The sequence below is a fragment of the Solea solea genome, chromosome 20, assembly GCF_958295425.1.
Source record: "Solea solea chromosome 20, fSolSol10.1, whole genome shotgun sequence".
NCBI lineage: Eukaryota > Metazoa > Chordata > Actinopteri > Pleuronectiformes > Soleidae > Solea > Solea solea.
Genome location: NC_081153.1, coordinates 4,005,859 through 4,030,954, shown reverse-complemented (window position 1 = coordinate 4,030,954; position 25,096 = coordinate 4,005,859). Strand labels below are relative to the sequence as shown.

At 41.9% G+C, this 25,096-nt stretch overlaps 1 protein-coding gene across 1 annotated transcript; it reads left to right on the top strand.

Moving 5' to 3' along the window:
* Positions 1 to 3,055: 3,055 nt before the first annotated feature.
* Positions 3,056 to 21,610, top strand: lpcat1 (lysophosphatidylcholine acyltransferase 1). The gene is made up of 14 exons (XM_058619990.1): positions 3,056 to 3,293; positions 10,734 to 10,873; positions 11,029 to 11,243; positions 11,330 to 11,442; positions 11,552 to 11,612; positions 14,102 to 14,160; positions 15,623 to 15,657; positions 16,434 to 16,488; positions 17,077 to 17,159; positions 17,244 to 17,369; positions 18,048 to 18,201; positions 18,910 to 19,008; positions 19,091 to 19,235; positions 20,720 to 21,610. Exons 1-14 carry the CDS (start codon positions 3,207 to 3,209, stop codon positions 20,851 to 20,853), a joined length of 1,506 nt encoding a protein of 501 aa, XP_058475973.1. The 5' UTR covers positions 3,056 to 3,206; the 3' UTR covers positions 20,854 to 21,610.
* The last annotated feature ends 3,486 nt before the right edge of the window (positions 21,611 to 25,096 follow it).

The window sequence follows — 25,096 nt, the reverse complement described above, 5'->3', positions numbered from 1 at the left end:
CACAAAGATTAGAGTAGATCATTAAGAATGAAGCTCACACAGAAAAGGAGGCAAATAATCGTTATCTCTCAGTTTGCTAAAGACCAGAAGCACAGTTATAAATAAGCAAACAAATAAATAATATTAAATTACTTGCACTTGACTTTAAAATGTCACAAAGCAATGCAACAATGCCAATAACATCTTAACAGAGCCAATTCTGGCATAATTGCACATTAATTATTTTTCTGTTTCTCTCTACAGCCTCAGACGACATGGCACCCCTGCTGATTAAACACCTGGCTGCTTCCCTGTTTCGCCACGTTGCCCCCATTAGCCGGTTGAATCTGACCTCCTCACCAGCAGCTCATGCTTACAGATGTCTCTTCACACTGACCGCAGCTCCACGCACACTGCTCCCATCTCCAGGCACAGTCAGTCCTTTCCCATCCTTATCGTGTGGCTCGTCGGCTCAGTATGGGCCATCTTTGTTGGGACAGTGTCATCATCTTCCCTGCATTCAGCCTGCTGCAGGGATGAAAACCAAGTCTGCCCTGAAGAAGCGCTGCAAAGACTGTTTCTTTGTTCGACGGAGGGGACGTTTGTTCGTGTTCTGCAATACAAATCCAAGACACAAGCAGAGGCAGGGCTAAAATGTTAAAAAAAAAAAAACAATAAATTTTGGGGAAATTGTTTTGAGAGTGAATATCTACATCTATGCTGTAATAATAAATTGTTTGGCTGAAAATGTTCCATAGCTTTTATATAGTCTTGCTTGTTTTCAAGTTGACTCTATTCTACCCAGTATTTATCTCATAATAGTCACAAACATTCTGAAAATCAGAAAAAATTAATTACCTGAAGTTATTAGAGTGGTCAAAGTTGGGTCAGATTTTTGATCGCATAAACACAAGCCCATTTTACGTTAGATTCAGTTGCGTCAGTATTCCACATGAGGGAGCTAGAGACTTTGTCACAAAGACAGAATCCAATCTGCCATGAAACACTCATCACTTTGACCTGAATTGTCTGTTTTAAATTGGTCAGAATCAATGTCACGTGAGAAATTAGCTAATGAGCCTATGTTATTGGGAAACAATAGCATTAATAATGATAATATGACTTTTGAAACTCAGAAGAAGCAACACTGGCAGAGAGTAGATGCCCATAGAAACCTGTCTGTTTGGCAACAAACACTGGGTCTGTCACTGCCACCCTTTCTTAATAGTTTGAGTCAATATTTAGAGAAGGAGGTGCAAGAAACAACAAAACATCTTTCTTTGCAGATATACTATATCATTTTGTGTCCATGCGATTCATTTTACAGAAATGAGTATTTGCTCTAAAGGCATTTTGCTGACGATTATGCAGAACAATAGAAGCATAATTACATAATTATTTCCCATAATCCTATAAAGAGTATCAATAAATTACATTTTCAAATGAAGTTTATCCCCTATAAATAAATACAAACGTCTGAGTAATTTGCAATAAACCTTTGTTCTCCATACGTTTTTACAATTCTAAGATGAACACATACGTTTTTGGAGCTGAAAATAAACCCATCATCCTCAGGCTATAATGTTGATCTGTCATCTGTGGTTTGAAGACAACAAAGTCTACTTGAAGCAGCAGTTCCTGTCTTCTGGGGAATAAAATATGCCCTGCAGGAAAATTATGGGTGGATCAAAAGCTATTGCAAAAACACTGTGCGAGTCCCACTGAAAATCAATCAGCCCAGGCATCTCAAACTCAAATATGTGTTGAGCATGTGGTTGTCATGCCTGTCTGTGCAAGTGTCCACTTGTCCACACATGGTCAAGTTCAGGTTTGTTCTTTCAAGTTGCACAGGGTAGCACTTCCTTCAAAAAACAAAACAACTCTATTCATGAATCCTGTGACATTCCCAATGTGAAGTTTACATTTTTGGTTGTGTTTGTGCAAAAGATCATTTTGTAGTAGTCCTGTTACCAATCCTCCCTTTATTCATTTTTTGAAATGCTTAGTTTTAGTGGAAATTGTTTCCAACAGGAGGTAAACTTCACTTATTTTATCTAGCTGCTATTTATTAATAAGCCCATAGGTTCTCAACTTCTAGGCCAAGGACCCCTCCTTACATAATAATACTACTAATATTAATAACAATAGTAAAAACTCCGCTACATGTTTCTTGGAATACTTTGATTGCAAATTTTCAGAACAGTAAGTAATCTACAGTATGTGAAACTATTCAGATTACAAAATGAATCCCCATTTGAGAACCACAGATTTAGCCTAAACACTTATCGATAAAAACAAGAAACAGAAATGAAGTTACAATGTAAAAAATGTATGAAAAACTTTTTTTTTGATTCAACCTCACATGAAACACAACAGGGCATCAACACACATGTTTACGGTCCAATGTCCTGCTTTCATTATTTTTTGTTTTCCTTTAAATTGATGTTAAAATTTATTTAGAGCTGCAACTTTAACGATTATTTTCATAATCGATGAATCTGTCGATTATTGTCACGATTAATCGAGTAATCGTTAGGTGCATAAAATGTCACGTTACACTTTAATACACTTTAGATTTTATACACTGGACACTTGATAACGAGGCATTTTAATTGTGTGTATTTGTTGTGCTTACTTTCTTTTCTTCATATTTAATTTTAATTTGTATTCTCTTGGTAACAGGAACAAGAAATTCCACTTCCCATTGTACTGTGTATGATTGTGTATGTGACAAATCTTATCTTATGTCAGAAAACGATAAAAAAATGTTGATCAGTGTTTGTCAAACCTGGAAATGATGATGTTCTCCAATGTCTTGTTTCGTACACAAACCAAAATGATTCACTTTTAATGATGTCTTCGTTATATGGAGCAAAGAGATTATCAAAATAGTTGACGATTCATTTAGTAATCTGATTAATAGAGTAATTGTTTCAGCTCTATATTTATTTAAATGTAAGTGATTTTTAATAAAACTATGGACATGTCTTATTATTTTGAAAAACAAACAAACACCGGAAGCCACGTCGTCTTCTCGGCGCTAGCTTGTTTGGTTGTAAGAGAGCGCAGCGCTTCCCACTCAGCATCAGTGTGACTCTCCCTCTGCTCCGGGAGAGGCGAAGTCAGCGCCGAGGAAGAGTCTCCGTAAAGGGCGTTAAAAACAAGACACTCCGTGCAAGTGACGGGACATTCTCGGACACACGCTTGTTTTCTTCCCTCCGTCAGCCATGAAGTTGTCAAACAGTCGTCCCTCCAGAGTGGACAGGAACCCTTTCGTCCACAGGCTGCGACTCACCATGACAGAGACGATAAAGGTGAGACACACGAGAGTTGCAACTCCTTCGTCATCTTCGTCATCTTCGTCAGCTGCTCTGTCTGTGTTCATGTACATGATTTACTAACCTCAGTAGTTTAAACTGGCGATATAATATAATATAATATAATATAATATAACATAACATTCACAGAAAATGACATGTGGTTCCTGTGTGTTTTCCTGGTTGTAGTCTGTGATAACTCATATAAGAACTCACTATTTAAGTGGCCCTTAAAAGAGTAATTAAATAAAAATTAAAGAGACAAAAGCTACGTGTTACAGTGTTTGATATAAAACATCTCTATGTTGCGCCCCCCCCAAAAAAAAAATAAAATAAAAAAAGCTAAAATATCTACATGTAAAGGTTTATAACATCATCATAATTTCATAGTAGTAGTAGTATATGATTCAGGTCAATTCATATTTAAATATGTGTTAATCCCACATTGAGAGCGATGAATTAAACATTAAATGTATTTTTATACTCAAACTACTGTCACATTGTTAGATCTCATGTCATCCGGCGACATCTCTTTGCTGCATACAGGAAGTCATTCATTTGATGTCGTGGCGATGGCAACATTGGGCTAGTAAAGTGTAAAGTGTGTCACTACGCTGAGAAGTGCTCAGAACAAGTTTGTAGACGGGAATTCTACTGCTCCAAAATCCCACTTGTTCAGCAGGTTGGTGGATAAATGCCTCCCCTGCTGCTGCTGCTGCTGCTGCTGTGTACACACAAACACTCCATCAGCCAGGTCTGATGGAGTCGCTTGACAGAGCCTGTTTTTCACACGAAGAAGCATTTATTTCACAAAAAACAAACAGAGGCTACAACACACAAAATCAGGGTCTCCAGATTAAAATCCTTGTGTGTCTACTTTTCTTTTTCTCAAAAGTTGTTTTTCTCACTTTTCTCTGATTTATCCGTCTGTTCTCCGCCCCTTGACAAATTCACTGAGTGTCTTGATGTGTTGATTGAAAGCATTAATTTTTTGTTTTAAACCTTTATTTAACCAGGAGAATCCCATCGAGATTAAGAACCTCTTTTTCAAGGCAGAAACAAATACGAAGCAGTTGCATGTCAAAAACTCTCAGTTTGGATATGAAAGCGTTCCAGGAAATGAACTCCATTAGATTCCAGTCTTTCTGCAACATATTCCATGCAAAAGGTGCAGAATGGCCAAAAGCCATTTTACCCACACAATTACAGTACACATTGAGGTAGGTAGTAGTCTGAGTATACCAGTCACTGATCCTTCAGGTGGCCAGAGCAGCCCAGAACTACAATACAACTCTAACTCTAATACAAATGCTCCATCAAAATGCAGCAATTATCCTTAATGCACCAGTTACAGGTCTGGGTCCAGATGCAGCAGCAGCTGGGTCCACATTGGGACTGCAGTCCACCTCTTAGTGACCCATGTCGTGGCGCTATATGACCTGTCACCACCGTGCTGTGATGAGCGCGCTCCATTGTGGGTGTCATCTGAAACGTGTGGTGTCATTATGTGACCACATTTCCCCCTGGCTGGATTTGCAAAGCCACGGATGGATCTCGATTGACTTGGTTTGCATGTCAAAACAGATTTTCCCAAACCGCGCTCCTGTGACTGTGACTGTGAATCCGACAACAACTGAAGAGCTCACACTTGATTCCACTGTACCTGTCGCTCAGGCACGGCGGCAGCAGCAGCAGCAGCAGCAGCAGCAGCAGTAGCAGTAGCAGCAGCAGCAGCAGCAGCAGCAGCAGCAGCAGCAGTAGCAGTAGCAGCAGCAGCAGCAGCAGCAGCAGCAGCAGCATACACTTGACTTCCTCCCACACTCTCTACACTCTTGTCAGTCAACACTTCTGTTTTTCGAGCCGAGTTCTTTTTGACTCCAGCAATGTGGCACACATTGTTTTTAATTGGCTGTTAGCACAGGGGAGAAGAGGCTGACAGGCAAACCCCTTTTCATACCCGCTCATTAACGGACAATTATTCTCACAATCGATTCGTCCATCAGTTATCGATGAATTGATTAATGTTGTTCTCAAGTATCTTGTCTTGTCCTGAAACCAACATGACGTCTTTGCCAAAGAGCCCCGGCCTATTGCTCACCACAATAGTTGACAATTAATTTAGTCTTTGAATTGATATGAATTAATATTATTGATTAATATTCGATGAGTCATTGCAGCCCTATGCACGTTGCTATCATTTCACATGACGGGACAGCAAGCGTGATTTTTGGATTGAATTAAAAGCTTGAGTCACGTTGTAATGACGGTGGAGTTAAAGTGCTTACAGGTGTCTTGAGACGTGCTCAGTGTAGCGAGGAGACGCTGGAGCCCTTGTTAAAAAGTATGTTTGCTGGAGGCCAAACACGAACGTGTGTGTGTGTGTGTGTGTGTGGAAGGTGAGAGTCTCTGCTGCTTTTGCTCAGCGGTGGCTAACGTCGATGGACGACAGGCAGCCTGGAATACTTCCCCATCGATCAGCGAATGAGTCGACGGGGTTTCCTGCCCTGTGACTGATGAGGTCTGCTGACAGCATGACACACTGTCAGTACACTGGGACTGAGCAGCTGATGGAATATCACTTTTTTCCTTCCTTTTCTTTCTTTTTTTAAACTCAAAGCCAACCGTCTCCATTAAAGACACAAGAACAAGAAAATATGTACCTTCTAATAGTGTTTGTGTCAGTGGCGTGCATGGTACAAGGGTACCTGCTGTAAACAAATGAAGTCCATACATCAATTTTCTACTGCTTCCTATCCTTCCTATCCTTCCTAGCCTTCCTATCCTTCCTATCCTTCCTATCCTTCCTATCCTCCAGGCGGGTCACACCCTGGACAGTTTGCCGGTCCGTCGCATGGCCATATACAGAGACAAACAACCATTTACTCTCACACCTTTGATCCATTTAGAGTGTCCAAGTTATCTAATCCCCATATTGCATGTTTTTGGACTGTGGGAGGAAGCTGGAGGAACCCACACCTACACACACACACAGGGAGAACTTGCAAACTCCATGCAGGAAGGCCCTTGTTCCAACCAGGGCTCGAACCCGGCTGTTCTTGCCGCAAAGGCAAGAGTGCTAACCACTGCACCAACTATAATCTAGTATATCATTTCCCACATTCTCACACAGGTGTATCATTTACAGCCACTATCACAGAGATGGGCATTAGGAAACAAAGTTGTAAAGGAATCTTATAAGACATAAACCCTCACTTTTTTAAATGAAGTTTTATCTTTAAAGGCCACATGTGAACAGCTGCCAGTAGAGGCAGCACTCAACAGGACACCGTCCATTAGGGCGACGCCACCGGTTTGTGTGCACACAGAGGCAGCACAGAGGCAGCACAGGGGCGGACACAAGAAGCTTTTATCTCATCAAACTGTGGAACTAGTGTTTGTTTTTAAACAGTGGTCGTGGATGCTTCTGTCAGACTCCCAACCGGTTCTACAGCTGTCGCCGCCGTCTGTCTTTACCTTAACCAAATCACTTCCTGTGTGCAGCAGCAGCAGCAGCAGCAGCAGCAGCACAGGAATGTCACCGGGCAACACAAAGATGTAAACATATTGCGAAATACACTGAGAGTCACGTTGAGCTGACAGCGTTGCGTGAACTCATTCAATAATGTTACCGACGTAGAAAAGTCTGAAATGAGCCAAATACTGGTCTGTGGAGACGATGAATGATATGATCAGAGAAGAGGAGGCCCGTGCACTTCCTTTGCTCTCCCCTCAGCAGGTTTATCTGCTTCCTCTGCAGCCTCAGGGCCGAGAGGTGCTCGCCTTCATTCACAGCGAGACACACGCAGAACAAGGCGCAGGAAACTGGTGTTTGTGTTGTCACTGAAATGGAGTTATTCTACTTTAAAGCTTGTTTCACCGGTCGTCTTTTACGAGGACACATTGTTGTTCACTTGAGGTGGGAGTGAATATGCAAACAGATGATGCCTCTGGGAGCTGGATCGCGTGTGCGTGTGTTTCGGTCCTCCCGTAGCCCACTTCCAGTTTCGTGGTGAGGTGTGTTTCTTTCCACACGTGGAGTCAGTCACAGACGGCGCAGCTGGTGACGCGTACACAGACAAACGCGGCCTGTGCTCGAACAGAACCGCTACTACCTTTCTACATTCCACAGGCTTTCCGTGCATGACATGCATAGTTTTAAAGGTGGGTGTTTGGCCTCGCTGGAATTTCTTTTTTTCCTCTCACACACAGTAAACATGTTGGGCTGCAGTCTGCAGGGTCAAGTGAAACAGACGAGCAGACAGAAGCACTGAGTCACACATTGCTGAACACTGAACATTCTGCAATGTGTATATTATTTACACATATTTGGCTTTTTTAGTTCCTGCCGCTGGCCTTTTAACTGAGGTGGAGACGGCGTGTGATTTCTGCAGTAAAATGTGACAGGTTCTAATAACTCTGTCTTCTGTGGACTCAGTTCCTGCCACCTGGTCAAACTCACTGCCTGTCACACGTCCTTAATCTGTACGACGACAACCTTGGCTCATTGGAAATAATTAGCCAGCAGCAATTAGATATCACTACAGGGGAATAGAGAAGTTAAAAATCTACTCAGTGGAGCTGGGTGTTAAGGGCCATGGTTACTGAAAAGCAGGTCAAATCAGTTATGTTTTAATTTATTACTATTTTTGTTTTCCCATCTCCAAAGAAAAAAAAAATCACTTTACTTTGCTTTAAAAACCTAGAAAATCAGTACTTTTACATTAAGACATGGAACAATTGAATGCTTCACTTGATTGACGGACTATAAATTAGTTAATTTGTTCCCAGTTATTATTATTATTATTATTATTTTTAAATAACTGACTTGATTGTGAGTGACATCACATTGTTCTAGCTCTAAAATAGGTACTTTATTGATTTAATATTGCACGCCGATCATTTTTTTGAGAAGTTTGAAATGTCCTGACTTTCATGTTCTCGCTCCAAAAACACGACCCTGAAGTGTGACGTCGCCAGTGTTATTTAAAAATTCACTCTTTGAAGGTAGGTTAGTCTAGGGCAGGACGATATGTCCAAAAAACACAATGTTCAAGACTGAGTTTGTTCGGGACAGTCTCTGGAACGTCTCCTTGCAGCCTCTGGTCAAACCTCCAGGAGAGTGTAAAAATAAATGTACGCTTGAATGCAGAAGGAGGAAGAAGCTCGGGATAATTCACTATGAGCCAGTGTTCTGCTCGGAGATTGTTCTGCAGCTGCGTCTCACCCTCACATGGGACACAATTCATATTCAAATAATGACTTAAGATAACACAACCAATTATTTATAATGGGTTTAAACATCAAAAATCTCTGCAATAAAATCCAGGGCAATTATTTGCATAATACAACAACAACTTTTTGTTATACTGCTATGAAGGAAACCTACGTTGAATTAGTTTTTATCAAATTGGTAAAAGTAGTCCTTAAATATTCACATAAAAACACAGCATGTGTCTGTGTGTGTGTGTGTGTATTTTAAAGGTGTTGCTGTCACATGTGTGCCTTTACATGCTGTGTGTGTTTAGAAAACAGAAATGCTCGAGGATGAGCTGAATGACTAAGGCCTTAATGGCTCCTGACAGCTTTATTGGTGCCATATGTACAAACAGAAGGTGTTGTGTGTGTGTGTGTGTGTGTGTGTGTGTAAGCAGACAAAGGAATTGTTGTGGCTTCTGGTAAGTATGAATATTTAACGTACAGCAGATAGCCAGTCGCGATCACTAAATCTCCCCCTTAGGTCAAAAGCCATTTGCTGTTTCTCTCTCTCTCTCCCTCCCTCTCTCTCACCCTATCCCTCTCTCTCCCTCTCTGTCTCTCCACAGAACCATTAGCAGTGTGCATTGTTGCATTTGTCTTTTTGGTGTCCTGGTGTCACTTGTGCAGTATAATAGCCCACATTCATGAATAATTACTCCTTTTAAAACAAGTCATAGCTTTACTTTGACTTGTTTGGTCACAGGAGTCTTTGTTACAGTCTTTGAAGACCAAAGTCCTGTTCTCCTGATGAGAAAATATGTTTTGTCTGTTGAAAAAAAAGTCTATTTCTGCCATGAAAATGACTGAAGAACACAATAGCGCTGGCAAACGACTGTTTGTCTGTCAAAAATAACTTATGCACGACGCTGTGCAGCTCTGCTGAAGATTCAATTTCAAATCATCAGCTGTGGAAACACTATAAACTGCTCCTCTCCTCTCCCCCCTGCCCCAACTCAATCTCATGCCACCTCCTGAGAAAATGTCAGCGACTCCTCCCAGATGGATTCGTTAAGCTCTGGAGATGAGTGTGTCAGAACTGGAGGAGGCGGGCAGGGAGGGCGGAGGTGGCATCAGAGTGTCATAAATCACCCACAACGCTGTTTATTTATTGACTTCTTTATTTATTTATTAATATGGTCCTGCAGCGAGACAATGCAAGGAACAACAGGACAGGAAGAGAAGGCCGTTAGGTTTGAATCCCCAGAGAGACGAGAAAAAGCACATTGTTGTAAAGGGGAGGGAAGCAGCTGAAGGGTGAGAGCTGCACGATAAATGACGGAGTCAGAGAGTGAGGGATAGATGGATGATGGATGATGGATGGATAGGTGGTTGGCGGGGGGGGGGGGATTCCTCGGGGACCATAGATAACTGTAAAGCAGCCACACGCCTTGATGAGAGGGGAACGATGGAGCACAATAAAAAAAAGGATGAAGAAATCGAACGTGGGTTGGAGGAGGAGGAGGAGGAGGAGGAGGAGGAGGGAGCAAGTGTCACACAATAGGAATTTACACTGTAGGCCGTGACATTATGACCCTGTTAGTACACACACACACACACACACACACACACACACACACACACACACACACACACAGCACATGCCTCTCATTACACAGTAAGAGAAAAGCCATGACAGGACGGTCAGCTGACGTCCCGTCCTGTTAGCAGCAATCTGTCTTTAATAGAGTTTATCTCAGTAATAAGACAAACTGAAGACAACCCTCGTACTCGCTTTAATTCCTACCTGACTCTTATTTTGAAATCTCGCTTGTGTTTACACAAAAGTAAACGACAAAAATCAAAGGTGTTCTACGATCAAAGATAAAATGTTCTTGTTTGGCCCAGGAAATGTTTCTGCTCCACTTCATTATTTCACTATTTTATATTCCAACATTTACTTTGTTATATTAATATATATTTAATCATATTTAAGACAGAGATAAGATCCACAAGATGCCATCAAAATATCACTGACTACCCTCAAACACAAGGATGAGAACGTAAAACTCAAAGTTTAAAATCACAACATAATTAACCTGCACCCCTGCAAGTTGCTAATGTTGTTGTTTGTTTTGCACACACACACACACACACACACACACAAATACCTCTGTTTTCTGTTAATATCGTTTCCTATTCCTCTCACAAACACAAACACTTCCCTCTCGCTCTCTCTTCCAGCTCGGACTGATGTCAGTGACAGTATTCCCTGTGCGGCTGCTGCTCGTGTCCTTCTTCATGCTGCTGGCGTGGCCCTTCGCCTTCGCAGCCTCCCTGGGCCGCTCCGAGTTTGTCATTGAACCGCAGTCCTGGTGGCGGAGGTGAGAAGTACAGAAAGGGTTATGCTGCGTCCTATAAATACAAATATGACAAACACAGCTCAGCAAATAGGTCTTTCTGTCACCTGCAGGATTAAGTGCTGTTTATGTGTCTCCACTGAGCGTGACTTTAAAAATCTAACCCCTGCGTGTTCCAGGCTCACAGACCTGTGTTTGCGAGTGATCATGCGAGCCATGTGGTTTTGCGGAGGATTCCACTGGATCAAGGTGAAAGGCGAGCGCGCGGCGCCCTCCGAGGTTCCCATCCTCACGGTGGCGCCGCACTCCTCCTACTTTGACGCCATCCCAGTTACTATGACGATGTGCTCCATCGTCACCAAACTGGAGAGTCGGAGCATTCCCGTCTGGGGCAGTGAGTTCCAACAGATTTCACAGGAGAAATGTCAGCTTCTTTTACATAAACGTCTAAACTCTGCCTCTTCCTTATCGTCCCCTCAGCTCTGATCAGCTACATCCGGCCAGTGTTTGTGTTCCGGGTGGACCAGGACTCCAGGAGGAAAACTGTGGAGGAAATCAAGCGGCGAGCACAGTCTGGAGGGGAGTGGCCTCAGGTATATAAATATGTACATTCACACGCACGCACGCACAAGCCCAGCTCAGCCAAATGTTAGCAGCCTTTGTTTTTGTAATGCAACTTTAACGCGTGTCTGTTTGTTTCAGATCATGATCTTTCCAGAGGGGACGTGCACCAACAGGTCAGGTGTCATCTTATACAAGGCTGGTATGTGTTCTGACCTTTTCCTGCCTCATGCTGATCATGAAAGTGGAATTCCTGATTTCTAATTTCATGAGGATATAAAAACAACCCTAGACCCTCTTTCAGTGACCTTATTGCAGTAAAAACTACACTTAAATTCAAATAAAACACATACAAAACAATATCAAGTGAAATAGCAGTAAAAAAAATAGTCTGAAAACGTTCAAATTTGCTCTTATCATGACACACATTGTGAACTTGGACGCAATCGGTGTCTTTCCTTAAAAACTGTGTCCACGTAGAATATAAAAAGACTTGTGATGTGATGCTTAAAAACTTACAATGGATGTTTTCAGTACATCTAATCTGTGATGTAAGAGGTTGTTAGTAAACAGTCGCTCATTCATAAATCTGTTAGATTAGCTTTCATCTGGATTTGTGATCTAATCTAATCCAAATCTAACTCAATCTAACTCAAAACATTTACCTGCAGGTGAATATCATCACATTGTCATCGAGCTAAAACAGATGTTAATCCCTAAGATTTAAATGCAGCTACATGTTATGGTTTGTTTTGATATTAGTCATACGTTGTCTGTCTTTAGTGCTAGTTGCTACATGCTACACTAAGAAGGTGGCTATGGTGAACGTTACACTTGGTAAACATCGGAGTGTCAGAACTGTCAACGCGCCGATGTTAACGCTGTTCTCAAAGCATTGCTGTGTGACTGTGGGTGTCCACTCACACACACACACACACACACACACACACACAGCGAGAGACGTGTTGTGTCTCACGTGCATCTGATGAGTTATATCCACAGAGGTGATGTAATGACTCATAACTGCAGCGATTGTGTATCAGACGTGTGATAATGTGCCTCGACACATCCTGCGTGGACCAAATGTCTGCCTGTGGCCACACCTCACAGTTGTTTTCATTATCGCAAATGGGGGGGGGGGGGGTAACAAGAAACATAAATATACGAGCCATAAGACGTTATTGTGTTAGAAAACACAAAACATTTGAACAAAAATACAAGATGACTAACAGAACAGCCACAGTTGCTGTTAGATCTTAAATTTGGCAGTTACATTCATCAAAATGTGTGTAATTATGTACTACTACTACTACTACTATTAATAATAACAATAATAATAATATTATTATTATTATTATTATTATTATTATTATTATTAATAATAATATTATTAGTACAATTAATGAATTAATGCTTGGTGGCTGCAGTTGTGCCCGGCGCAGATGGAGACATACGAGTACAATGAATTATACGTCCGCTCAACAGGTTTGAAGGCTCGGTGTCTTGCTGCAGGACATTTTCAGTTTAGTGATGCAACAATCACTTCCCATCCTTTTGGTGGAGGCTTGTTTTTGTGCTCACCTTCTCTGTGTTTATTGCCAGGCAGGGCATTGTCCCCCCCCCCCCCCACGACTGCCATATTTAATCCCCTTTCTTCCAGTCTGTAATTCTGTCATTCCCAGTAAAGCCTCACTGGTCACACTGCACTGCTGTGGTTGGGTGTGTAATGTTTGTCCAGCCTGATCTGACCTGACTGTTTGTGAAGATGTGTCTCCTCTGGTTATGTCTGTTCACTGGATCCCAGCACAATAGCGTGCTCAGGCGCGTGTGTGTCTGTGTGTGTGTGTGTGTGTGCGTGTGTGTGTGTGCGTGTGTGTGTGTGTGTGTGTGTGGTGCCACCTGTGTATGATGTGGCTCTGCAGGTGCTTCCAGTCATTTCAAAAGGCCTTTATTATTCAGAAGATCCCTTTTTGTATTCAGTCTTATTCCTTTTCAGGTTCTGTCCTTTATCTCATGCTATCTCGTGCTTCTTGGACGACATGTGGGGCCACTACTACTTCACTCCCTGCGCCCCTGTTGACTGCAGCTGCTTAGATTTGGTGTGCCTGCTCTAATTTCCATCACTGTATCAGATAATTGGCAAAGTTAGTTATCAGATCATATATAAATGACATATACAACCAAGAAAGTGAGAAAAACCAAAAAGATTCTAAGCTTCTATAAAGGTATTATTTAGCTCACCAAAGAACATCACTGTGACAAAGCTTTGCAGCGTCACATTTTAACATCACAGACTCTCCACGTTACAGATGAGTGAGAAACTGTCATGTAGCATTGTGCAGCTACAGAGACAGAGATGAAGCCAAAATGAAAGTAAATCGACTGTGAATGTATGGTTTTAATCTAAATCTCCGTTGGACGATTAACACAAAGCAACACGCAGCAAGTATGGAGCCTCTATTGAATGAAAATTATTAAAAATCTTAATAAAATATTTGAATGGAGGGCTGGAGGTGAGCCTGAGGTTGTGAGCTTAACCAGTACAAATACTGTAAGTCTACGTCTTGGCGGTAGTTAAAAACGGTAGAAACTAAGTTGTCCTGTCGTAAAATCATATGTCAATGTTTTACTTCCATGTTTTGTATTCATCATACTGTTTCTCTACTATTGCCCCCCCCCCACACTTCTCAGGTGCTTTTATCCCAGGACTCCCCGTGCAGCCGGTGGTGCTACGCTACCCAAATCAGCTGGTAAACACCCGACAGCCCGTCCTGTACTTCCTGTTCTATTCTGTTCTGTTTCTATTCTTATGGCTCCTGTAACCTTGGGCGTAGCTCAGGTTTACCTCCACTATAGTGTACACACCTGTGATGTCATGGGCTTTTTCCCTCATGTTAGTGTGAGTTTCTCCCGTGTTGAATGACTTCATGTTCAAGTGGAGTGATATTTCATTCTCCCCTTTCTTACACACACACACACACACACAGACAGAGGTGTCATGTCTCTCTCTCACGGCACTTCTCCTCTCTTCCTTATGAATTATGTAGTTCCTCTTCCCTAGTTTTCTAGTTTTCCTTTTGTTTCCTTAGAAAGCTTTTGTCCCTGTTTGCCCCCCCCCCCCCCCCCCCCCCTGATGACTGCAGTGACAGCGCGGCACAACGAGTCAGTCGTCTGAGGCAGGAAAAAAACCAAACAAACAAAAACAAGCAAACTTTGTTTCATCACCACCAGATGTGTTTCCATTTGCTCCACGAGCTGTGGTGACTGACGTCTAAATGCCAGTAAACAACAGACACAAAATATTACACTAATTACTGTTTTTAACCAAAATAAAAGCATGTTTAGCAGTCTATGCCTTCTGAATCTGACAGTGGGAAGAGACTGTTGATGTTTTGTGGACATTCACGAGCTGTTTCACCACACCTCACACAAGCTCTTTGCTTCCCTTTGTCTCCATCAAAGCAAAACACTGTGACATTGTCGACATTTTTGAGCTTACGGTCTATTCCCCGGCCAACAAACGAACATTCACACTTACTGTACATTCACACCTCTGTTTAGTTTAGTCTCCAGTTAACCAAACCCAAACAGAATGTCTTTGGACTTTGAGAGGAAGTTTGTGTCGTATCTGGGAAAAAGGCTTTCTCCTTCACCTTCTCATCACTCATGCAAACTCCACACACAAAGGCCCACCATGCCAAGCCTATAAGACTTTATTTCATTCAGAATACACATGATTATACAGCTCGGTCTTTGAACACAATATTCCTTCTTCTTATGAGTTTTTCATATTCATCGAACCAAAAGAAATGAGCAAATGAATGGAAGACGTTTTAGTCAAAACTACATTCCTCAAATCATCATAAACTGGGCAATAAAACCTAGAACCCTCACCCAGGTCACACATCAAACAGAGCCTTGTCATATCACCTGCCTGTCTGCACAGCTCGTGGGAGCGCTCCTGAGCGTAACTGTGCTCACAGCCATCTTTGGCCTTTACTTCAATTATAATTTACTGTAACATTCTTTTATGAAACAATATGTTCTTCATTTTGGCTAAATACATGACACTACACTGTATTTACACACACACACACACACGCACACACACACACACACGGGAACAAACACCGGAGCCGGTGGAGGCCAGGATGTCACTAATCCTGCTGTTTTTGAGGTTTTTTTTCTGTTCTTTCTCCTTCCTCTCCACAGGATACTGTTACATGGACGTGGCAAGGTCCTGGAGCGTGAGTGTGTCTGTTTTTCTTACACTTACACAGCAACACACACACACACAGCATCTACTCCCCGTGTGCTCAGTGTGTAGTTAAAACATCACCAGTGACCTGTTTTACATTAACAAGGAGCATGGGAATAATGCTGCAGGGGGGAGCCCATCATCTCCACTACAATCTGTTCCACCTTATCTCCATCATCGACATATTATTTTTCACCTCCTGATCCTGTGTCTTCATATATATATATATATATATATATATATATATATGAAGAGTCCTGGTCCACCCGGAACATATATATATATATATGAAGACATGGAATCAGGAGGTGAAATGTGTGTGTATATATGTATATCTATGTATATATACACACATACATACATACATACATACATATATATATACACATATATATATACATATATACACATATATGTGTGTGTATATATATATATACATGTATATACACATATATGTATGTATATATGTATATATGTATGTATATATGTGTATATATATATATGTTTATATATGTATATATGTATGTATGTACATATACATACATATATACACATATATGTGTATATATATATACATATATACACATATATGTGTATATATGTATATCTATGTATATATATATACATACACATATATATGTATATATGTATGTGTATGTATATATATGTATATATATATATATATATATATATATATATATATATATATATACATGTATATGTATATATGTATATATAAGCAATGTTAACTCTTTTATCTCCCAGGTTGAAGATCCTGTGGCTCACTCTGTGCCAACCTCATAATCCCATGGAGATTGAGGTGAGTGTGTCGTTCTCAGATTGAGCGGAACGTTAAAATCTGAAGCGCGTAACTTTTAAATGCTCTCTGTGTTTCTCAGTGTAACGGTGTTTAAATCCTGCGTTGTCCGTCAACATGAGCGCATGCACACACACACACACACACACACACACACACACCCACACACACGCACACACACACACACACAGGAAGTGATTTTTGTTTCTTGGCGAGACAAACTGAGGCGACGGCAACATTTGGCTGCAAACAGATGAGATTACGGCTGAAAAACACAGCAGAAGTGGCCAGGAAACGTTTCAGAAGTGAACGTGTTTCAGCAGTTTTGATGGGATAAAGGCCTCTTGTCCCCACCCACCCCTGCACTGCCATTGTATACACACAAACGCACCCTCAGTCGGGTCTGATCATATTGCTTGAAGGAACCTGTTTTTGCAGAGGCAGCGTAGAGATATTGTTAAATCACCGGCAGAACATTAAAAGTTATGCACTGCAGCTTTAACTTTGAACCAAAAAGATCATTTAATAATGAATAATCACAATAATTATACTGCAGCGTCATTAAACTGATATTCTCCTTCCTTTCTTTAGTATTTGCCTGTTTACACTCCGTCAAAGGAGGAGAAGGAGAACCCAGCCCTGTTTGCCAACAATGTCAGAAGACTCATGGCCAAGTAAGCGTGTGTTTACAGAACTGTACGTGTAGCATGTGGACGACATAGACGAGGTATTTAAAAGCGTCGCCTTCCTCCTGACAGGGCCTTGGAGCTGCCGCTCACGGAGCTGTCCTTCGACGACCGTGAGATCATCCTCTCCAAAGGCCCGCTGTGCATTCAGGACTACAGCGGCTTACTGGAGCTCAACCAGCTGCTGTGCCGCCTGGGGTGAGTGGAGGGAGACTGGATTGACTGGTTGGACTTGATGAAGGACTGGGTGGAAGTCAAAAGCATTTAGGGGGGGGGGGACTTGAAGGTGAAGAAACACTGACTCCTAATGGTTAGAGAAGGGAAACACACACAGGAAGTCTTCTTCCGCTGTATCCTCCATGAGGGTCGCGGCGGCGCTGTGCCAATCTCAGCTGACATAGGACGATAGGCGGGGTCACACAGAACCCGGAGAACCCTGAATCAGTCATTCAGTTCAAATAAAACAAGGAAAAGTTTGGTTTAAAAAAATAAAACAAGAGTGTGTAAGAGTTGATGATATCTAACGGTGGCCTCAACATAGAAGAAACTCTTTTTTCCTCTGTGTTGTAAGCCTTCACGCTCAGCTCTGTAAACCGAGGCCCTCGCCTGAATTACAAAGAAAAGGTTTAATCTGAGGTTATAAAAATGTGATTCAACACATGGGTCGTGTATTCCATTTCTGAACAACACTGCTGAGACCAAATAGGTCATATTTGATTAGGATACTGTATGATGAACAAAATCACCACTATGTTTTAAATTTAACGGAAATAAAGCAAAATATTACAGCTTCATTAGGAGTGTGGTAATATCTTTATAATAAAGTAAATAGCACATAAACTGTGTGATTTCTACTTCACTCTTTCTGAACTGAAGGCTGAGAGCAGGAACCAGTGGCACGGTGCTGGACGAGCAGGCCCACAGAGCCAGGAAGCTGCAGGGCGGCAGACTGACTGTAGAAGAGTTCGGCCAGTTCCTCGGTCTGCCCGTCACAGAGACGCTGGCACAGGTCCACAGCCTCTTTGACCAGGTAAACGTCCTTTTTTATTCTCTCCAGTTTTTAAACGGGAAAGATCATGTCTACTCCGTGTCTGTGTCTGGATCCACCACGAAAATCGAATCATTCCCTCTTTGGGCTAAAACCTACATCCTCAGAACTGTTCCGTTATTTTTTTTTTATGCTGCTTAGAGACGGAGGAAAAAAACCCTCCATTTTAAAACATCACCTCTTCTCCTTGCCAGAGGTAATTAATAAACATTAGTTTTGTATAACAACATTGCTACAAGCATGTGTTCCGTCTCAACACAAACTTAAAAGGTCAAATGTGTACCTGAGTCCTTAGCAGTAAAAAGGCAAACTTTAGGTTAAATACAGTATAAAACCTGTGAATTTAAAGATATAAACCAATTTATCTTTAATTTTCCAGAAAACATAATAGTTAATGATGTCATCGACCTCCTTGAACAGTTTTACCGAGGCATTATTATTTATCTTACCTTCACATGATGTAAATGATCTTTAGTGTTTAACACAGAGTACAGGTTTATTGACTGATGAGCGCCCCCGTGTGGAGAACATGCAGCATGTTACATCAGGTCAATATTACTGTAATGGAAACAAAGACAGTTTGAGCTGGTGTTGTGCTTATATTATGCAGATCTTCTGCATATTATCAGGACAGGACATCGTTTATGTTGTAAATGATTGAAACTAAACTTTTGTCTCCTTTGTTCCTAGTCTGGGGACGGACAGATAGACGTGCGGCACTTTGTCGTCGCGCTGTCTACAGTCCACCGACCGTCAGAGTCCATGGAGACCCTCAGACTGGCCTTCAGGGTGAGCACGTCTGCCTGCAAATGTGACACATACTGTAGGTTTGTGAACCGCTGCCCCGATAACACGCGGCGTTGTTAAGCAGATGTACGAGAGCGAGGAGGAGGACGGGGAGGTCCTGGAGGACGACCTCGCCGCCGTCTTGGAGATCATGCTGGGCGTGAAAGAGGCGGAGCTTTCGGGTCTGTTCTTGACCCTCGGGCGGCCGGACACGGGGAGGATCACGTACGGTAAGACCCAGAAACTGTCTGATTGATTGTCTCACGGTGGTTCATGTGAGACCGCTGCACAGATGAGTGACGGCATCTGTTTGTCTTCCCGCTGTCTCTCGGTTGTCACTTATCACGTTTGATTTCTCCTTGAGTGTACTCAACAAGATAAGTGCCGTCTGTTGTTGATTTTCCGGGGTTTTTACCTCCACCATCTGTCTCCTCTGGAATCTGTCAACGCTTTACTGCATTTGTCTTCATATTTCATCATTTAAAGGTCCAGTGTGTTTATTGGCAACTATACCACAAGTAGGATGTTTTCACTTCACTTTTTTCAACTTTACTTTAAATACATTTTGTTTTGTTTTTTTCGTCTTTAACGCCGAGTGTATCGCTCAAGCGTAGTTACGCGACTGTTTGTGCTCCATCGGTTTCTGTGGTTATTACGGTAATTTAACTTAAGCCGGAGAATCAGCGTCTTTGGGTTGAGGATTTTTCGGAGGGCTGTGGTGGGCCGTAGTAACCAAGGACTTAATAATGTATATAACGCCTTTACCGTGACATTTTTTTACTTGCTATATTATGTGATATACTTAGAAGCCGTCTCTTCTAATTGAGAGACAAAGACTACGGTTCCAATTTCAAATTTAAAACGCAAAATCTGTCGTACATTTACAGCTACAGGGTTTTTCTAGATAAACCCTTTTGTTTTTCCTTCGTTGTTCAAACAGTATTCTTAAGCCCCTTTTCCACCTATGGTCCCGCCTGGTTTTCCACGATAGAATAGTACCCACTCAACGTGGGCGGAGTCATCACTGCACAGCTGCATGAAACTGCTGTGACTTGGTTTTACACACACACACACACAAACGGTGTAAATCGGTGTAACTGACTCATTAGAATCAGTTAATTCAAAATATTTGTTCTTCCTCCATGACCAGAGCACAGACTCCACCATTAAATACACCAGACTCCTCTGTTAAATATTGAGATTTTAGACATTTCCCTGGTAATTGTTGGAGATTAACCCACATTTTTTCGGATTGTTAAGTCTTCTTAAATGATCTGCAGTTCGGCATTGTTCGGCTTGACATCACGCATAGTATCATAGCCTCTGCGCGCTTGGAACCTCGCTAGAGCAGGTACTAGAAACGGTACCAGGTACTACTGCACGCTAGTGTCGAGGTGAGGCGAGTTTAGCCGGTGGAAACGCGCCATAACATGCAGGAAATTGTAAACATCTGCCAGATATTGGAAGTTATTCTGGGAAAATGGACAAAATCACTTAGTTACAGCACATCCTTTGGTGCTTTTATGGTTAAATTGAGCAAAAAAAACGAAAATGCAAGGACCTTGTTTTACAGAGGCCTGAAAGTACAAATGTTTTTGCATTTTGAAGCTGAACATAACAAAAAAACAACTAATAAATATGATACTTAGCGTCTGTTACGTTGCTTCTTGAATAAAATCACTGAGAGCAGTAATAATGTTTGTGTTTTTTACAGATGAGCTCGTTCGTTATATCGAGGAGTATCCTAACTTCATCAGGGACTGTCTCGATTATAAAGACCATCCTAGGAAATTCTGCTGTGTCCGCCGTCAGCACTGCAATGGCCACAACCACGACAAGGATGACTAATGAGCGACGGAGATCCTCGGTGTGATCTGATCCCCTGAATTGCTGCTGCGGCGTGCCTACAGTACCACCGCTGTGCCTTTGTGCTCTCGTAGGAAGAATAAAACCTAAAAGAACAACAGACAGCGCTGTACAGCACACACGATGGTGACGTTTAATATATCGGCTTCTTTCCTTCTCTTTTCTTTTGTCTGTGAATAATATATTTATTTATGTCTGAAGGACATGAGGCGATGAAAGAAAACGAGTACTCTGGGCTGTTGTTTATCTCAGGTCAATGGAAACACTGTCACAAACAAACGGGCACATTTTCTCTTTCCTGCTGCTCATGGAAACATCATTTCAGGTAAAAAAAAAAAAAAAGGACACGTGCTGCCATCTTGTGATGAGGCTGTGACGACATAAAGAATTGGCCCCTGAAGACAGAGGAGTGACTCCTCCCTCCTTTAAGCAGCCTCCAGCTCTGGTCTAGACAAAGTCTTGGGGAGACCGATGAGAATCACAGCCCCGTATTTATCAAGTGTCTCCGAATCCCTTCTAGGAATCGGCGTGGAAGTCAAAGCACTCCTGTGTCACAGTTATTTATGGAGCTTCGCCACACTGACCTCCAACACGACGAGAGGAGACGAACGAAGAGCTCGTAAATCATCCTTCATTCGCCACGACTGCAAACTGTTAGACAATAGAAGTATTATAAGGGCTTATGGGTAAATAATAAAGAGGATAACGCTGTGTATAAATACATAGATATCATGAATAACAGGCGTTGTGTCTTATCTCATTCACAAAATGTCTTCTTCTTCTTTTTTTTGCTTTACTTTTCCCAACGTCCAAGAAATGTTTTTCACAAAGATGCAGAATTCAAAGCTTGCGTTCCTATTATTTTACTTTTAATAACAGTGCTCTCACAATTTCTATTTGATGTGGTCAGGTTCTGTTTTTGTCCACTAGGTGGAGCTCTGCTCTCGTTCATGCACTTCACAGGTTTGACTTGAATGGCCCATGAATCCTTCACAGACTTTGATTACATCACCTGATGGAACGGGCTCAGTGTGATAAAAAACAGAAACGGGACAAAGCTCCATGTTTATTGATTTTACCTCAATGACACCGACAAACACTGTGCTCACTTTGGTGAGTTTCAGACGTTCTGTGTGTTTAGTTTCTTAACGATTCAGGCACTTTATTGTGCCGTGGAATTGTTTTTGTGACAAAAACACAGAGGGGCAATAAATCTCTGAGGCAGGAATTCAAATCCTGAGGCAAGACAAGACCAGCAGGGAAAAGAAGTACTAATATGTGCCACCGTATTGAACCAGGATATCATTATTATTATTATTAGTACTTTTATTAATCCTCATACAGAAATTCCTCTCTGCATTTAACCTGTTCTCTACTGGAAACTTTTGTAGATTTAGGAGTGGTCAGATGCCACTTTAGTTTTTAGTTTTTTTCATTTTTAAAGTCAACATTAGGGTTGGTCACCTTTGCCTTGCGGCTCTGAAATGCCACAAACCTGCGCTGTAGCTTCTATTTCCTCAGCTTTACATTGTGTCCATACTTGCTTTCATAACACCTCATCCCCTCCGAGTCCACATGGTGGTGCTAGCTCCCCAAGCTTCGCACACCAGAGAGCTCATGCACCACTGCCCACCTGACAGACAGGAAAAGCATTACCTCATCCCTTCCTTTCACTCCTTTAGGTAAAAATAGACAGATTAAGCCTGAGCTTTGATGAGCGAAAAAAACCTACAGAGGAGGTGTGGAGAGGAGTGAGAGAGCGGCAGAGAGGGAGATGGAGAAAAGAGACTAAATGGATCGTTCTGCTCCAAATCCAATTCCTAATAGCTGGAGGGAGGGAGGGTGGGTGTGAGGATGGGGGACGAAAACAGTCAGAGAAAAAGAGGAGAGGGAGACGGAGAGTGAAGATACCACGTCTAACAATTAAGACCTGCCTTCGGGGTCTGAAGAAGAAGCTTTGTTGAGAACATATAAATTGCTCATTGAGCAGTGCCTCTCTGCAGACTCTCTCAGATACTCTTGCCTCAAAGGAATCTGCCATGAAGGATGGCAGCAGCAGCAGCAGCAGCAGCAGCAGCAGCAGCAGCAGCAGCAGCAGCAGCAGCTCGCCACACAGGAGGGCTGGAATGAGTTCACAGTATTTGGGGGTCCATCTCCAGCTGTCATCTTGGCCAAGTAAACACACGCCTGGACCTGATCCCAGTTACTCATGACAGCAAATCCACGGGAGATCCTGTGTGGTAACTGTACTTTGCAAGGTCAAAGATCCGGGCTCGGCGAACCTTTATTTATTTTTGTGTTTGCCTTTGTCTGGCCAGGCCGTGGACGTCTGCTCTGCCAGTCACGACGTTTTGTGAATAATACAGAAAAATGGGACACGACAGTAAAGGTTTTATCAAGTGGGAATTTGTCGTCTAAAAGACATAAATGGTAAATGATTCCATACATAACTGAATTCCATAGCTGTATCATTTAACCCTTAGAACACCATGACTATATTAAAACATACAGTTTATACAATCAAGGCAATCTGATGATACATTTTCACCAACTCTATAAACACACCTGAGTAAAAAGTACTCAAAATGTTTAAAATCTCGTTTTTAGGAACAAAAACAAAAGAGAAAAACGCTCTATTTTGTGACTTCTGCACAATTATTGCTACTTTATCACTCATTACTAACTATGCGATATAATAATGTGTCAGATCTGTGCCACATGAGCACCCATGGTCAATTGTGGTGAGAATAATACACAACTCCTTTATATGGACATCCTGGGTGTGTGTGTGTGTGCGTGCACGTTTTTTTCATCTTCTCATGTGTTGTTGAGTCAAAGTTATGATTCATTTCATATCACATTTTTAGTTGTGAGAGATAAAGCAGCAATAATTGTGCAGAAGCCACAAAATAGAACGTTTTTCTTTTCTTTTTGTTGATAAAAACGAGCCAAGTGAACATTAAACTATGACGTATTTCCAAATTCCACATTTTTAGTACTTTTTGCTCAGGTCTGTTTATATAGTTGGTGAAAATTATAACTATAATTATTTTTTTTTTTTCCATCAGAATCCTAAGTTGTGCTAAATAAAAGGACATTATTTAGCACAAAAAGACACTCTTATCGCCTCTGTATGTACGTTTAAACATAGTCATGGAAAAAAGCAGCGCTGTGTTCTGTGTTCTAAGGGTTAAGGTAAATAAGGAAGTTTAACTTTATTTTGAAAACTCTGGTTACAAATTGCTGCACAGTGTACATGAGCCGGATTTAGAGAATGTTAAAATTAGGAAGCCTCGTGTGGGGAACTGTGATTCAGACACACTGTTACAGTAACGGTGTAACAGTGAGGATCTGTGTCGTATGAAGGTGGAGCTCAGGTGGAGAAGCTCCGAGACGTAAGTCGGGGGTGAGACAACCAAAAGTCTTTGTGTGTGTGTGTGTGTGTGTGTGTTAGGACTCATTTCATGCGTGAGATGCGTGACATCTTCTGCTGTCGTCCTTTAAACCTCGTCACCAGAGCGATGAGAGACGCATGTAAATGCATTTTTCTGGTGGCGGTGATTGATGACACGTTGGAGAAAACATGTCACTTCCATGTCTCCTGCCACTCACGCCTTATGTTGCCCTCGACGACAACAGTCGAATAAGCAGTTAAGTCAGTCATTAGGAACGAAACGTACGCCACAACTTCTACAATCCTGAAAACAGAAAGTGTTTCATAGTCGCTCACGTTCAAGGGAAACTTTGTCTCTGAGTTGCTGCAGTGAAAGATTTCCCTTCAGCTCATGTGTTTATACTCACGTCCGTCTTTGTCAGTGGTGTTGTGCAGGTTTAATAAAAGCAGGGCAGGTTATGGCTTTTATCAGACTGCCCGGTGGTTCAACCCACTCTGTTCTGCTTTGGAATAAGGAGCCTGACGTGTGTGTGTGTGTGTGTGTGTGTGAGCGAGAGAGCTGCCTGTGGAGCGGCTGCACTCTAACTCTATTTTTTATAGCCATATTTTAGCCATCACAATACCTGCTCAACTTCTCCTCATGAAGGTTTATGCTGCCTCCTCCAAAAACAGAGCGAGGGGAAAACATGTTTTCAAAGTCATTCAGAGTCACTTTCCGCATGTCTTAATGGTACAAATGTTTTTATATATATATATATATATATATCACAAATGTCAGATGCAGTACACGATATTTGTTTGTTTGAGCTACTATGAGGATTGTGCTTCGCA

What these genes read in the sequence shown, in the direction of transcription:
- lpcat1 (XM_058619990.1), top strand. Translation starts at nt 3,207, where the DNA reads ATGAAGTTGTCAAACAGTCGTCCCTCCAGAGTGGACAGGAACCCTTTC. An exon ending in CCGCAGTCCTGGTGGCGGAG is followed by an intron (nt 10,874 to 11,028) that starts GTGAGAAGTACA and finishes TGCGTGTTCCAG; the next exon opens with GCTCACAGACCTGTGTTTGC. An exon ending in ACGTGGCAAGGTCCTGGAGC is followed by an intron (nt 15,658 to 16,433) that starts GTGAGTGTGTCT and finishes TTTATCTCCCAG; the next exon opens with GTTGAAGATCCTGTGGCTCA.